The sequence below is a fragment of the Nilaparvata lugens genome, chromosome 7 (genome assembly GCF_014356525.2).
Source record: "Nilaparvata lugens isolate BPH chromosome 7, ASM1435652v1, whole genome shotgun sequence".
Taxonomy (NCBI): Eukaryota; Metazoa; Arthropoda; class Insecta; order Hemiptera; family Delphacidae; genus Nilaparvata; species Nilaparvata lugens.
Genome location: NC_052510.1, coordinates 44805115 through 44821835, shown reverse-complemented (window position 1 = coordinate 44821835; position 16721 = coordinate 44805115). Strand labels below are relative to the sequence as shown.

Below are 16721 nucleotides of genomic sequence, written 5' to 3'. Positions count from 1 at the left end.
ATAGGTAATGTTATGGACATTGTTATTTAATTGAACTATTATAAGCTCACTATGGAGCTATTTGCGTTTCAATTGGTAACCTATGTGACAAAAATAAAAACACCTGAATAAATTATGGAGGAAATGGATAAGCAGCAGAGAACAAGGAAAGCAAGTTGAATAAGTAGGTTGACCTTGCTAGCTTATAATGGAATTGGGTGATTCACTCTTCAAGCAAAAAAAGCCGACGGTTTGAAAAAATGAGTGATGATCTGTCAAGAATAAATTATAGAACTGTATCATCACAATTACTCAGGGAGTATAGAATGCAGAGAGTAATTACTACGATTGCAACATGAGTAGTTATAGTAATGCCTACTGATACATTATTCATTTAGGCCTACTCACTCAGCCATGCATTTTTACAACACAACATTGTGTTCCCTTTCTATCTTTCTCAATACCGTGTAGTAAAATTGATTATTTCCTTGTTATTTATCTTTAGCTAGTCGAGTATTTTCATGAATTTTTCTAAACACACATTATTATAATTTATTAATGATTGGTAGTTGAGCTTTCTAATTATCATTAAATCCTATTAAAAATGATATTTTAACGGAAACAAATATTTGGAACTTGATTTTGGAGCGGAGAATGTAGATGATGTTGTTGGATATAGAATTAGTCTTCAAATAACAAATACACGGTACTGATTACATTAATTTGTTAAATATTAGTTTTCAAAAAGATAAACATGCTGTATTATTCTATGATAAGATATCTCGAACTCTTCTTTGATTCAGATAACGTCTTTAATATTATTTTTCTGTAACAGCTTTCAAGATTTTACTCCAGTGTTCTAATACAAACACTATTCCAGATATCTCTTGGATAAACATAAAATAATGTAGTCCACCCTACTACCATATTGGGTGTTTGTACAAAAATAGTGCAGTAAGCCACATTTGTGTGGAGATCGATTTAATAGTGCTCATGAACTGTGTCCGTTTCAAGGTCCCTACAGCAATTTCAGACAGCACTGACAGAAAAAATAGAGTGAGCTTCAGATCGATAAGCACTTCACTGAATTAAACTCCTGTGCTTATCAACATCTCTTATGAATAAAATAGTGTCAAGTTAAGCAAAACATGATATTATGGTTTCTAGAGATACGACTCATTGTTGTTTGACATATAATTGTTTCTACTTTTGAAAAGAGAAGTTATCTTTAATCTTAATTAAATTAGGGAATTGTCGAGTTGCATCAAGTACGAGATAGTTACTATAGTAGATATACTTGTAGATACTATTCAAACTCTATTTGTATGATATTATATTCCGTATGATATATATACATTCCGTAATGACTTGACTCAAATAATAGTCAAGTTTAGTCGTCCTAGATAGAAACGAAGAAACCCACAGAGTTTTTATTTAAAGGAAGTACTGTAAATGGTGATCTAAGCTTTATCTCCCCCAGTGACATTACTGATAATAAAATTATGTCATGAAATCAACTATTTATCGTACTTGTCATGATGATTATAAGTCATGACAATGAAGTCATGAATATCTTCATTAAAATTTTTTGACTCTTCTACTCCTAACACCACTTCTTATTGCTTAAATGGAAAGCGAAGTAGCTTTGCTCATTATGACTTTGAACATTTGGCATTGATTTTTTCTATGATAATGAAGGTATTTTTATTCCGATGTTTCTATAGAATTCTGTATATTTCAATGTTGAGAATAGAATTATTATGCTGTATTTAATATACTGTATAGGCTCAGCTATATTATGTTGATATGTATCTGTATGTCAGGGTTTTTGATTAGTATCTTTACCTATATTGTTTGAAAATATCATACTCTACTATACCCTATATAAAAAGTCGAATTGATTTGACAATTTAAAAATAAAGGAAGTGTGTTTTTACTTGGTCTCAATATGAATACGGTACATTAGAAAGACAAGAATCTCAATACCTGATAACAATAGGCCTAGTATCATGACAATTGAAAGAGAATTCATCTTAATGTTAATAAAATTAGGGGGTGTTTCCCAAGAAGAAATATCAGAGCTTAACATAAATATAACAAGATACGGTACCGTATTGATTAACGTGTATTTATTTGTAAACATAAGAAGAATGAAATATGTATCTATCCTAATTTGCAATACTAAACATATCCTTGAAATCAAATAGCCTACAATACAATTCGCCTAAGAAAATTTATATGAAACAAAATACAATAATTGAGTAGGTGGTACATTGAAAAAGGAACAAATAGTAATGATAGACCTAATTGAAGGAATTAATCCTAGGTGAATTCCCATCGTCTCATATATCAGAAAAGAATCAAATGACATTAATTTGCTATACATACAGTACATAATAAAAATGTAGTATACTATTAGGTATCAAGCAAAAAAGTACCTAGAGAAAAAAGAGCTCAATTTTCTCATATACAGCCTAAATGAAAATAAGTAGGCCTACAGTTTTGTGTACCGTACATAAAAATCGTATCTATATACGATTGCCAGCAAAACCATGGTGTGCTAGCCACGAGTAAGCCGCCATAAGGTGTAAATGCATTTATCATAATATAAACTTACTGTATTTCCTCAAACATTACGCAATGAATTCAGGATTCAGGAGTAGTTTATCCTCATTTGTTGCCAGTTTAGATTAAACTGCAGATGTCAAAAATAATACAATACAGGAATAAGTGGATTATATTTTCATCATAAATAGGTACTTCTTCTGAGAACATACAGTTATCATAATTCATGAAAAACTATTTCAGTAGAAGTTTCCTCATTCTTTGCCGATTTAAATGAAAAAGCAGAGGGCAACAGTTTGAGTGGTCTGAGTTATTTTTAGAACATTTTTCAAAGAAGAGAGAAGAGCAAAAAGAGCACCCACCTCGATTCTCCAGATCTCGAGACCCTCCTTGGTGCCGGCATTTTTGAAGGCGGGATGCATGACTTTGACAGACGGTACCGCAGCAGCCGACGAGGATTTCGTGACTGCCGCCTCGATTCCAGCTGATAGCGCAACAACCACCACAACCAGCAGTGCGCATGCGCCGGTTGGCAACGAACGCATCATCTGTTCAACAGAAATTATTGCAGTGTGTTTTCCTGTTATTGCGGCAGGTGAAGTTCAATGATAAGGTTGTTGTACAGGTAGAGTATGATGCTGATAAAAATGAATGGCATTTCACAGTACAGTACTGAGCACTCATCGCAAATAATTGGAGACCACTTCCTTGCTGAAGTGATAAACATTGTAGCTTGTGACTGGTGACTCAGAAAGAGACACACTCAATAAATACGGCATATTAAGTAACAATATTACTGTGAACAGAGTAACCTAAATAAGTAAATGAAAAACAGGAAAATTGGACAGGAGTTTTTGTTGATATTGAGTCTCATCTATCATATAGAGGAGTCATTTGAAGAGAAAGAGAACACTATAAGATAAGAGGAGAGATAAGCATTGATAATAAAATTTACTTGAAGTTCACTCATGATCGTACCTGGAGTTTAATCTAAAATAGTGTCGGATGACGATCTAAAAGCCAGCTCAAGTTTCAATGTTTTTCAATGCTCATGCTAAACAGTGCATGTAATAGTCAAGTCTAAATTGATAAATTATAACTTCATCTCACGATCTCAGTCATCACATTATGGAGAATTTCCACAAAGTTTTTAAAAATGGTTTGAGATTCGGAAAATGGGAGTGGTTTGACTCAGTGGTCGAGCTGATAAGCTACTATCGTTTAGAAACTTGAAGAATCATGCGCCTGATACTCCCGTTGGAAGGGTGACTGCTTGAGCCAATTTCTCTGAATATGATTCATGAGTTGTAAAATCGCTTCGGAAACCACCTAAGACTGTAGGTCCATTCATTTCTCATTATCATCCGCCTCATTACCCACGCTCAAGCCTAGAGCTCATGTGGGCAGCACCCTCAGCAAAAATAAAAGTTTCGTTGACGAGTAACTAACTTACCGTACAGAATACAGAGTAAGTTACGTGAATCATGCATCCAACTGGTGAAATAAGTTAGGGTACAACGCAGCAGTAGAGAAATAATGCTGTTTAGATATTCAAGCCACTGTGAAACGCATGGAAATTCTCCAGCTCCCATCGGTGTCATGGGATTCGCAGCAGTGGTAATGGTAATAATATTCATATAAGAACTCACTCTGTAATTCCTTTTGGGAAAGTCAGTTTAAAGGCCGAATCCCGAATCATCCCTAAAAATAGAACCTTAAAAATACTTCATAATAATATATTTCTCTAGATTTGTAAAGAAATAGGCTTTTCATTTACTTGTTGATGAAGAAAAATCAATATTAGATAGACAAATACTAAGACAGAACTGAGTTTTCAACAATTTATCGGCGATCAATGAGATAATGGCAATTTCAACGAAGTACCATTCCAAATCCAATGAACAATCTCCATCTTCAATGGGTGACAGTCTCCATTTCTGAGTTCTACTGATTTAATTTTGAGTTTTTTGTTATTCAATTCATGAAACAATTACGAGCTATCAGTTTGGTAACCTCATAGAGATGTGGTCATCAACCAATATTTTGGAATACAATTTAAGTTACCAATTTTCCTATAATATCTTCATCGTAATTTATTGGCTTATTGTGCTACAAGCTCCAAGCTTATGTCCTGTCATTTTGTTAGGCCTACTACTCATAGGCTGCAATCATATTATGATATTGAGGATAATTTATCTTCCACCTTCTATTGAGTATGATTATAACTGAATATGCGAATCAATTGATTATCAGCAATGACAACTTGAACTCAAATTGAACTTGATATTAATAAGAAAGGTAGAATAATAGTATATGTTATACTGTAATACTTTCCACTTTCAGTAATTGATATCAATTCGAAATAGGTAAAAAGTGTGAATAAATCTATTCTATGATACGAATAACAGCTAATACTACTGATACTGTAGTACAAACTACAGTCCAAGTAACCAGAGTAATACAGTATGTCACTAGTTTGGACCGAGAATAATACATAGATACGGTACGTTACTAGCGAATTCACCCTTCAATCATTATTGCAAATACCCTCCCTCACCAACCCCCTCTCCTCTTAATTATCAACCGTCACCCCTTTCCCTCTCTAGCAATCACCCCACCCCACTCCAATATCAGTCACCGTTCGTAGCTATTCCAGTCCAGTCCTAGTCAGCCTTTACTATGATGACGAAGCGGCTAGAGAAGGGGTAGTCGTTGAAACAACAAACTAGTTTAATTAACGGTTCAACTGTCACCATTTCTCAGAAAATCCAATTGACAGCTATCGATCAAACACAAATAAGTGAAATTTGAAAAATTCATTATTAATTTGGCAAATTAAAATCAATGGAAACGTTTCATCAGTTGATCAAGCTCTCAGTTCGAGAAATTAGTCTAGTCAGAAAATTGATTTAATGAAAAAAAATGTAACAAATTTATCAAATGATAAACATATATTGATAAAACTTCTCATTTTCTCCCTCGCATCCTTCACATGTTATCTTGTTTGTTCATCAAATTGTTATATTCAAAAGTAAATATTTCTCGATTCATTTTTTGTAGTCAGAGGCTGAGTCAAATACATTTTTAGAATGAGTAATTGAGAAAGATCTAGTCTACTATGGCTACTTAGCAATCTCAGGTAGCGTTTAGGATGAGAGCTGAATCGTGTGAAAACTACAAGATTCAAATCTTGTTTCACCCTCGTCGCATTTTTTGGGAAAGTATCGCTATAAAGAGTGGAATATTGTGGTAGGCTTTGGAAAAGAGGTTCTTGAAAGAGGTTTTCATTCTTGGAAATTAAAAATTACCGTGATGTGCATAGTCCACGAGTGGTCTGATCGCTGTTCCCGATTTACCATTTCACAAATGCTTGTAACTTTAAAGATTAAGATTTATTATACTGTAATATTTGAGTAGAATGAACTATTTCAAATTATGCTATTTTTAAAACTCAATCATCATTGCTCTACAGAGATGTTTGCTCGCACATTTTTATGCAAGAACTAGACAAATACAACATAAATTGACTAGAACAAACTCTTGAGAAAATTAGCACGTTTCAACTGGTTGTCAACCAGTTAATTTCTAGAGTTCTGTTCGTTGATAGTTGAGCCGTCAACAGCCTATCGCTAGCAGTCTAGGCAACACAAATAGATGAGGGGATGAGAGTGAATACGCGTGCTTGTGTCAGTGATGTGCTGATGTGTTGCATGTACTTAGTTGCCATGGCAACCAGCTGACAGCATCATCGGCGTAATAATAATAATTGTAAGTAGAGGTATTGCGTCGCTGTGACGTGACGATCCCTCGAGGGGTTGTTTGCAGGGGGAAGCGAGGGGAAGTCTCCTGATCTATGAGAAACCAGTGCGTCGAGTGATTACAAGGAAGATGATGAGAGTCCATCCTCTAATACTATTCTCTTATCATCTTTGGAACAAAGAGCTTTTTTATTTATATCCACTGTATAGACATGATGCTCTTTAGATCTGATGCAGGTATTTATCAGTCTATGGTCATTATTCAAGCTGAGACAATTCACTGGGCCCACCAGCAATGAGCAACCTAACCTAACCTAACCTAACCTAACCTCCCCCAAACCTAGTCACAGTCATTTTGTCTGGTCCCACCAGCAATGAGCAGCCCAATTTAACCTAACCTAACCTAACCTCCCCCAAACCTAGTCTCAGTCATTTTGTCTGGGCCCACCAGCAATGAGCAGCCCAATTTAACCTAACCTAACCTAACCTAACCTCCCCCAAACCTAGTCTCAGTCATTTTGTCTGGCTCCACCAGTGATGAGCAACCTAACCTAACCTAACGTAACCTAACCTCCCCCAAACCCAGTCTCAGTCATTTTGTCTCTCACCATGACTCCTTCCCCAACCAATAGGAGAGCAGGAAGCCTCCCACCATGATTTTCTCCCCAAAAACAGGCGATGACAGGTGTGCTAAGAACAGATGCAGCTGCTCTTACCAAAACCATAAAAAAATTTCCTATTTAAAATTCCCCTATTAAAAATTTTTTTATTCCCCATACTAAATTCTGGTATTTGATATTCTTAAGGTGGGTACTTTAAGTTTTATTGAGATTCTTAGAATATTTTTTTTTTTTAACTTTAATTCTTGTATCCAATTGGTAATGTGGATATTCCATCCTCTAATACTATTCTCTTATCATCTTTGGAACAAAGAGCTTTTTTATTTATATATCCACTGTATAGACATGATGCTCTTTAGATCTGATGCAGGTATTATAGAAATAAAATAATTTCTTATGTTATTTCAGCATTCATTTTCAATTTACTACCTATCAATTATGTAGAAATTTTTGAGGATCCATCAAACAAAAAATAACATTAGTTTCTCACAAAAGTGCTATATTAAGAGTGGTGAGACATATTTCTGCAAGTCAACCACAGTTTTCTCTACCATATCCAAAGTTGTTGACCTAGATGAGTTGGGCCTTATAGCAACAGGTAACTTGATACCACAAGTCTTAAGAAAACGAGCAAACATAACCTGTAAGCTTCTCCCATACCCTGTTAAAGAGATACAGCCCTTGTCTCCTATCACAGTGCTATCAGCCAAGAAGCATAAGCTAGAACTGAATGAAATTGATCTAAAACGGAGGAAAATTGAGTTTTTCTTGAAGCCACACAGTCATTTAGGGAACAGCATGAGCAGCTAGCAGAATTTGAGAAAGAAATAGAACATTTTGAGAGAGAAACTTGAGCCATATTTCCATTCACATTGTCTAAATTTTGATCTAAGTGGAGTGTACAATGTGACTGCATTTACTGTGAATAATACTGGGAAATTCCCATATGTAGGTGTACTGGGGGAGAAAGATGATTTGAAAAATGTTTACTTTGTAAAGGGGTGCCATAAAATGTTTTTATTAATGCATACAAAGCTATCGAAACTCTCAAAAAATGGGTTATTTTGTAATCCCTTACAGTGACAAAAAGAAATAATTTGTCTACCAAGGGAAGAAAAAATTTGTGTAATTACAGTCAATGGTATGACAAGCTATAATGGTCATACATTTCCTAGAATAGAATCACTTAAGTTTCTGTCAGATGTTTGAAAAAAAAAACTTGGAAGACACTCCCTTCACACAAAAAGAAGTGGAGCAGTATAATAACATCACATGCTATGCTTTCAACGAAGGCTGTTTCAACGACCCCCACTCCACCACCTCATGTCACATGACCAGTCTTTGACAGCATCCAAATCTTCTCTCAATAAGTCTGTATGACGTCATTTCTCAACTTTCTTACTATAAATACCACTGCATTGATCTGCATTCATTCAGTTTGATAGTGTCAACGGTGCAGTAAACATGGATACTTCTAAGGTGTTTAATGTGCCTATGCTCTGTGGTAATAAAATCAAGCCTACCAATGAGCGGTTTGGTTTGTGGCTTCTATCAGAAAACTTGTGCGATGACAACCTTGTGACAGACATTGGAAATATTGATTACACTGCTGGGGAAGAACTGTTTGTGCAGGATGACTCAAATCTTGTGCCTATTACAGAACCTTTTTGTGACAATATAATGCTTGTGAAAATCTGTGCTTTAGATGATTGTGAAGCAATGGATAAGAGACGCTTCGTTCTAAAAAAGGATATATGTGGTGCATTCAACTTATATTTGAGAGGTGAATTCTCTAATATGGTGTCAGCTAAACATGGAGTCAAAGCAAAGCTGCCTTACCTATTGGACAGTGGAAGTGTTATGTCTCAAAAGATTCTACAAGTGCTTGGCAAAGATAATTACAACGAGGTGAAACAAAAATACCAGGAACCAGTAGGGATACCTTACAAAGTGGAGCTTGCAGACGTCCCAATTGCTACATTGATGGAAGAGCTACCGAGATTATTGGAGCAGCTGAGGAAGGAGCACTTCTATCTACTAGACTTGGACATAACACAGGACTTTGCTGGAATATTCAACAAGAATGGGATGTGTGACTTTCTAACTACAAATCATCGTTTCTGCTTTCAAGGAGAATATAAAGAAGACTATAATGTGATAGTAGATAACAATAAAACTGTTGGGATTGATTGCTTGACTTGGGTTAATAGTAATGTGAGGGTGAAAATTTATAATAAGTTTGTATGTCAAATAACAAGCCCTGGTATAAATAAGCAGTTAGGTAACCATATTGTAGACTTTATTGCCTGTCCAGATACAAGATTACGGGAAACTTTCACTTCTCCTGCAGCCAAAATGCATGGTATTACACGTTTGGAAGCTACAATCTATAACTACAGTTTAACAAATAGAGACAATAGCAAAACCTTTAACCCTATTCAGGATAGCTTGTCACTTTTGAAAGATAGTAGAAATTATTTCCAAAATGCTCCAATTTATTCTGTATCCTTGGCTAAAATGTGGAGAAAACTGACAGATAATTTGAAAAATAGTTGTTGTTTGGTCTATAATGATCTTCTACAGTATGTTTACTGGGGTAATAGCAATACCAAGAAATTGACTGGAGTACAAGTGAAGCTCCCCACTGACCCACAGCATAGAAATAAAATAATTTCTTATGTTATTTCTGCATTCAGTTTCAATTTACTACCTATCAATTATGTAGAAATTTTTGAGGATCCATCAAACAAAAATAATATCAGTTTCTCACAAAAGTGCTATATTAAGAGTGGTGAGACATATTTCTGCAAGTCAACCACAGTTTTCTCTACCATATCCAAAGTTGTTGACCTAGATGAGTTGGGCCTTATAGCAACAGGTAACTTGATACCACAAGTCTTAAGAAAACGAGCAAACATAACCTGTAAGCTTCTCCCATACCCTGTTAAAGAGATACAGCCCTTGTCTCCTATCACAGTGCTATCAGCCAAGAAGCGTAAGCTAGAACTGGATGAAATTGATCTAAAACGAAGGAAAATTGAGTTTTTTGAAGCCACACAGTCATTTAGGGAACAGCATAAGCAGCTAGCAGAATTTGAGAAAGAAATAGAAAATTTGAGAGAGGAACTTGAGCCATATTTCCATTCACATTGGCTAAATTTTGATCTAAGTGGAGTGTACAATGTAACTGCATTTACTGTGAATAATACTGGGAAATTCCCATATGTAGGTGTACTGGGGGAGAAAGATGATTTGAAAAATGTTTACTTTGTAAAGGGGTGCCATAAAAATGTTTTTATTAATGCATACAAAGCTATCGAAACTCTCAAAAAAATGGGTTATTTTGTAATCCCTTACAGTGACAAAAAAGAAATAATTTGTCTACCAAGGGAAGAGAAAATTTGTGTAATTACAGTCAATGGTATGACAAGCTATAATGGTCATACATTTCCTAGAATAGAATCACTTAAGTTTCTGTCAGATGTTTGGAAAAACTTAGAAGACACTCCCTTCACACGAAAAGAAGTGGAGCAGTATAATAACATCACAATGCTGGAAATTAAAGGTAAAGTGAAAGTAGGGGATTGCAGAAGATTAGAGAATCTACAAGAAGGAACAGAATTGGTCATTATTGCAATCAAACAGGTATGCTGTAGAAACAAGACGAGATATATTCTACAGTTTGAAAACCTGGAAGCATTGTATGTGTCAAACTATTGGTTAGAGGAAGAATTTGGAAAGCCAAACATAGATTTGAATTATAAAATTAGAATCAAGCTAGATGTTTTCAAATATACACCCAGTAGGAATAAGGAAAGAGTTACTTTCTGTATTTGATTGGGCCATAGATATGCTTTGATGTATGTATAATAATTTTAAAAAATGAAGAAAATTATTATGTCCTCCTCCTCCTCCTCCTCCTCCTCCTCCTCCTCCTTCACCTCCTCCTCCTCCTCCTCCTCCACTCATTTAGCAGGAAAGAAAAAAAAATGAGAGAGGAATGCGGAGATGGGGGGAGAGGTCAATGTCAACACTCAATGTCACAATAATTTTCTTCATTTTTTAAATTATTATACATACATCAAAGCATATCTATGGCCCAATCAAATACAGAAAGTAACTCTTTCCTTATTCCTACTGGGTGTATATTTGAAAACATCTAGCTTGATTCTAATTTTATAATTCAAATCTATGTTTGGCTTTCCAAATTCTTCCTCTAACCAATAGTTTGACACATACAATGCTTCCAGGTTTTCAAACTGTAGAATATATCTCGTCTTGTTTCTACAGCATACCTGTTTGATTGCAATAATGACCAATTCTGTTCCTTCTTGTAGATTCTCTAATCTTCTGCAATCCCCTACTTTCACTTTACCTTTAATTTCCAGCATTGTGATGTTATTATACTGCTCCACTTCTTTTCGTGTGAAGGGAGTGTCTTCTAAGTTTTTCCAAACATCTGACAGAAACTTAAGTGATTCTATTCTAGGAAATGTATGACCATTATAGCTTGTCATACCATTGACTGTAATTACACAAATTTTCTCTTCCCTTGGTAGACAAATTATTTCTTTTTTGTCACTGTAAGGGATTACAAAATAACCCATTTTTTTGAGAGTTTCGATAGCTTTGTATGCATTAATAAAAACATTTTTATGGCACCCCTTTACAAAGTAAACATTTTTCAAATCATCTTTCTCCCCCAGTACACCTACATATGGGAATTTCCCAGTATTATTCACAGTAAATGCAGTTACATTGTACACTCCACTTAGATCAAAATTTAGCCAATGTGAATGGAAATATGGCTCAAGTTCCTCTCTCAAATTTTCTATTTCTTTCTCAAATTCTGCTAGCTGCTTATGCTGTTCCCTAAATGACTGTGTGGCTTCAAAAAACTCAATTTTCCTTCGTTTTAGATCAATTTCATCCAGTTCTAGCTTACGCTTCTTGGCTGATAGCACTGTGATAGGAGACAAGGGCTGTATCTCTTTAACAGGGTATGGGAGAAGCTTACAGGTTATGTTTGCTCGTTTTCTTAAGACTTGTGGTATCAAGTTACCTGTTGCTATAAGGCCCAACTCATCTAGGTCAACAACTTTGGATATGGTAGAGAAAACTGTGGTTGACTTGCAGAAATATGTCTCACCACTCTTAATATAGCACTTTTGTGAGAAACTGATATTATTTTTGTTTGATGGATCCTCAAAAATTTCTACATAATTGATAGGTAGTAAATTGAAACTGAATGCAGAAATAACATAAGAAATTATTTTATTTCTATGCTGTGGGTCAGTGGGGAGCTTCACTTGTACTCCAGTCAATTTCTTGGTATTGCTATTACCCCAGTAAACATACTGTAGAAGATCATTATAGACCAAACAACAACTATTTTTCAAATTATCTGTCAGTTTTCTCCACATTTTAGCCAAGGATACAGAATAAATTGGAGCATTTTGGAAATAATTTCTACTATCTTTCAAAAGTGACAAGCTATCCTGAATAGGGTTAAAGGTTTTGCTATTGTCTCTATTTGTTAAACTGTAGTTATAGATTGTAGCTTCCAAACGTGTAATACCATGCATTTTGGCTGCAGGAGAAGTGAAAGTTTCCCGTAATCTTGTATCTGGACAGGCAATAAAGTCTACAATATGGTTACCTAACTGCTTATTTATACCAGGGCTTGTTATTTGACATACAAACTTATTATAAATTTTCACCCTCACATTACTATTAACCCAAGTCAAGCAATCAATCCCAACAGTTTTATTGTTATCTACTATCACATTATAGTCTTCTTTATATTCTCCTTGAAAGCAGAAACGATGATTTGTAGTTAGAAAGTCACACATCCCATTCTTGTTGAATATTCCAGCAAAGTCCTGTGTTATGTCCAAGTCTAGTAGATAGAAGTGCTCCTTCCTCAGCTGCTCCAATAATCTCGGTAGCTCTTCCATCAATGTAGCAATTGGGACGTCTGCAAGCTCCACTTTGTAAGGTATCCCTACTGGTTCCTGGTATTTTTGTTTCACCTCGTTGTAATTATCTTTGCCAAGCACTTGTAGAATCTTTTGAGACATAACACTTCCACTGTCCAATAGGTAAGGCAGCTTTGCTTTGACTCCATGTTTAGCTGACACCATATTAGAGAATTCACCTCTCAAATATAAGTTGAATGCACCACATATATCCTTTTTTAGAACGAAGCGTCTCTTATCCATTGCCTCACAATCATCTAAAGCACAGATTTTCACAAGCATTATATTGTCACAAAAAGGTTCTGTAATAGGCACAAGATTTGAGTCATCCTGCACAAACAGTTCTTCCCCAGCAGTGTAATCAATATTTCCAATGTCTGTCACAAGGTTGTCATCGCACAAGTTTTCTGATAGAAGCCACAAACCAAACCGCTCATTGGTAGGCTTGATTTTATTACCACAGAGCATAGGCACATTAAACACCTTAGAAGTATCCATGTTTACTGCACCGTTGACACTATCAAACTGAACGAATGCAGATCAATGCAGTGGTATTTATAGTAAGAAAGTTGAGAAATGACGTCATACAGACTTATTGAGAGAAGATTTGGATGCTGTCAAAGACTGGTCATGTGACATGAGGTGGTGGAGTGGGGTCGTTGAAACAGCCTTCGTTGAAAGCATAGCATGTGATGTTATTATACTGCTCCACTTCTTTTTGTGTGAAGGGAGTGTCTTCCAAGTTTTTTTTTTCAAACATCTGACAGAAACTTAAGTGATTCTATTCTAGGAAATGTATGACCATTATAGCTTGTCATACCATTGACTGTAATTACACAAATTTTTTCTTCCCTTGGTAGACAAATTATTTCTTTTTGTCACTGTAAGGGATTACAAAATAACCCATTTTTTGAGAGTTTCGATAGCTTTGTATGCATTAATAAAAACATTTTATGACACCCCTTTACAAAGTAAACATTTTTCAAATCATCTTTCTCCCCCAGTACACCTACATATGGGAATTTCCCAGTATTATTCACAGTAAATGCAGTCACATTGTACACTCCACTTAGATCAAAATTTAGACAATGTGAATGGAAATATGGCTCAAGTTTCTCTCTCAAATTTTCTATTTCTTTCTCAAATTCTGCTAGCTGCTCATGCTGTTCCCTAAATGACTGTGTGGCTTCAAGAAAAACTCAATTTTCCTCCGTTTTAGATCAATTTCATCCAGTTCTAGCTTATGCTTCTTGGCTGATAGCACTGTGATAGGAGACAAGGGCTGTATCTCTTTAACAGGGTATGGGAGAAGCTTACAGGTTATGTTTGCTCGTTTTCTTAAGACTTGTGGTATCAAGTTACCTGTTGCTATAAGGCCCAACTCATCTAGGTCAACAACTTTGGATATGGTAGAGAAAACTGTGGTTGACTTGCAGAAATATGTCTCACCACTCTTAATATAGCACTTTTGTGAGAAACTAATATTATTTTTTGTTTGATGGATCCTCAAAAATTTCTACATAATTGATAGGTAGTAAATTGAAACTGAATGCAGAAATAACATAAGAAATTATTTTATTTCTATAATACCTGCATCAGATCTAAAGAGCATCATGTCTATACAGTGGATATATAAATAAAAAAGCTCTTTGTTCCAAAGATGATAAGAGAATAGTATTAGAGGATGGAATATCCACATTACCAATTGGATACAAGAATTAAAGTTAAAAAAAAATATATTCTAAGAATCTCAATAAAACTTAAAGTACCCACCTTAAGAATATCAAATACCAGAATTTAGTATGGGGAATAAAAAAATTTTTAATAGGGGAATTTTAAATAGGAAATTTTTTCATGGTTTTGGTAAGAGCAGCTGCACCTGTTCTTAGCACACCTGTCATCGCCTGTTTTTGGGGAGAAAATCATGGTGGGAGGCTTCCTGCTCTCCTATTGGTTGGGGAAGGAGTCATGGTGAGAGACAAAATGACTGAGACTAGGTTTGGGGGAGGTTAGGTTAGGTTAGGTTAGGTTAGGTTGCTCATCACTGGTGGGGCCAGACAAAATGACTGAGACTAGGTTTGGGGGAGGTTAGGTTAGGTTAGGTTAGGTTAAATTGGGCTGCTCATTGCTGGTGGGCCCAGACAAAATGACTGAGACTAGGTTTGGGGGAGGTTAGGTTAGGTTAGGTTAGGTTAAATTGGGCTGCTCATTGCTGGTGGGCCCAGACAAAATGACTGAGACTAGGTTTGGGGGAGGTTAGGTTAGGTTAGGTTAGGTTAAATTAGGCTGCTCATTGCTGGTGGAGCCAGAATCCTCTTATTATACCTACTTGCTATTTTTAAAACTCAATTATCATTGCTCTACAGAGATGTTTGCTCGCACATTTTAATGCAAGAACTAGACAAATACAACATAAATTGACTAGAACAAACTCTTGAGAAAATTAGCACGTTTCAACTGGTTGTCAACCAGTTAATTTCTAGAGTTCTGTTCGTTGATAGTTGAGCCGTCAACGCTAGCAGTCTAGGCAACACAAATAGATGAGGGGATGAGAGTGAATACGCGTGCTTGTGTCAGTGATGTGCTGATGTGTTGCATGTACTTAGTTGCCATGGCAACCAGCTGACAGCATCATCGGCGTAATAATAATAATTGTAAGTAGAGGTATTGCGTCGCTGTGACGTGACGATCCCTCGAGGGGTTGTTTGCAGGGGGAAGCGAGGGGAAGTCTCCTGATCTATGAGAAACCAGTGCGTCGAGTGATTACAAGGAAGATGATGAGAGTTGGGTACCTACTTCTAGTTAGTTTCAAGATAACAGAACTCTGTGCTCTACCTATTCAGACATAGAGATACTATACCTAGAGATACTAGGATCTAAGGAATATCAGTAACATAATATGAATAAGATTAGACAGTACCTAAGCTAAAATAAGGATGGACATCAGCGATAGTATTTTCGGTAGGAAGAAGATACAGGATTAGTTTGAATTTATAAGATGTACCTTACAGTACATTTAGAAATGATAGTGGAGCTGGCATTGAGCAGCCACCCTTCCAACGGGAGAGCCGACAGCATTAGCAACATAAGCTCTGACTACTGTTGTCAATCTCTCACCACAGATTCGAACCATTCTGCTTCTACTAAGAATTTTATACAAGATAAGAACATGGACAGATAAGAATACGGGATCAAAGTGGAATAGATTAAGGGAAAATATCAAACTTAAAATAGGCATACTGTATAGTTGATTGTTTATTTTAAACAGATTGATTTATCCTGAGTTTCAGCACAGAAAAAAATTGTGGATTGGACTTACAATAATAAAATGAAAACGTGATCATAAGTTACACTTAAAATAAAAATATCGGGGACCGAGCTTCGCTCTGGAGTACAAAAGCATAACAATTTATTACGAAAGAAGAAATCAAAATAACATTCATACAGAAATGTTCTATCTAATCACAGTAAATTGAGATTAATTGCCAGAGGAATGCAAAAATTTCCCTCACAAAGGCCCAGTTGCACAAAAGCCGGTTAAATTTTAATCCTGATTAACTTCACGTGAACCTAATCAGAGAAGACCATTTCAAAAAGATGGATCTACTGGAATTAATCAGGATTGAAAATAACCCGGCTTTTTTGCAAACGGCACTAAGTACCTAATTGAATGATTACAAAAGTTCAACAGCTGAGTCATAATTTTGACACAGTCCCACAAACATGAACTCGCTCACTCACTTCCATCACTAACAGACTACAAAATAATTATTATCAGCTGTTTTTCCAAGGATGAATAATAATTATCCTTTTAATTTCCT

General features: G+C 35.6%; 1 protein-coding gene across 3 annotated transcripts in view; it reads right to left on the bottom strand.

Annotated features, from left to right (window-relative positions):
- Positions 1–16721, bottom strand: part of LOC111051204 (gelsolin) — a 36383-nt gene that overhangs the window by 8340 nt on the left and 11322 nt on the right. For all 3 annotated transcript variants that reach the window (XM_039432859.1, XM_039432860.1, XM_039432861.1), the window contains exon 2: positions 2907–3092. In XM_039432859.1, the coding sequence (XP_039288793.1) occupies positions 2907–3092 (186 nt within the window). The remainder of the gene's footprint in view (positions 1–2906; positions 3093–16721) is intronic.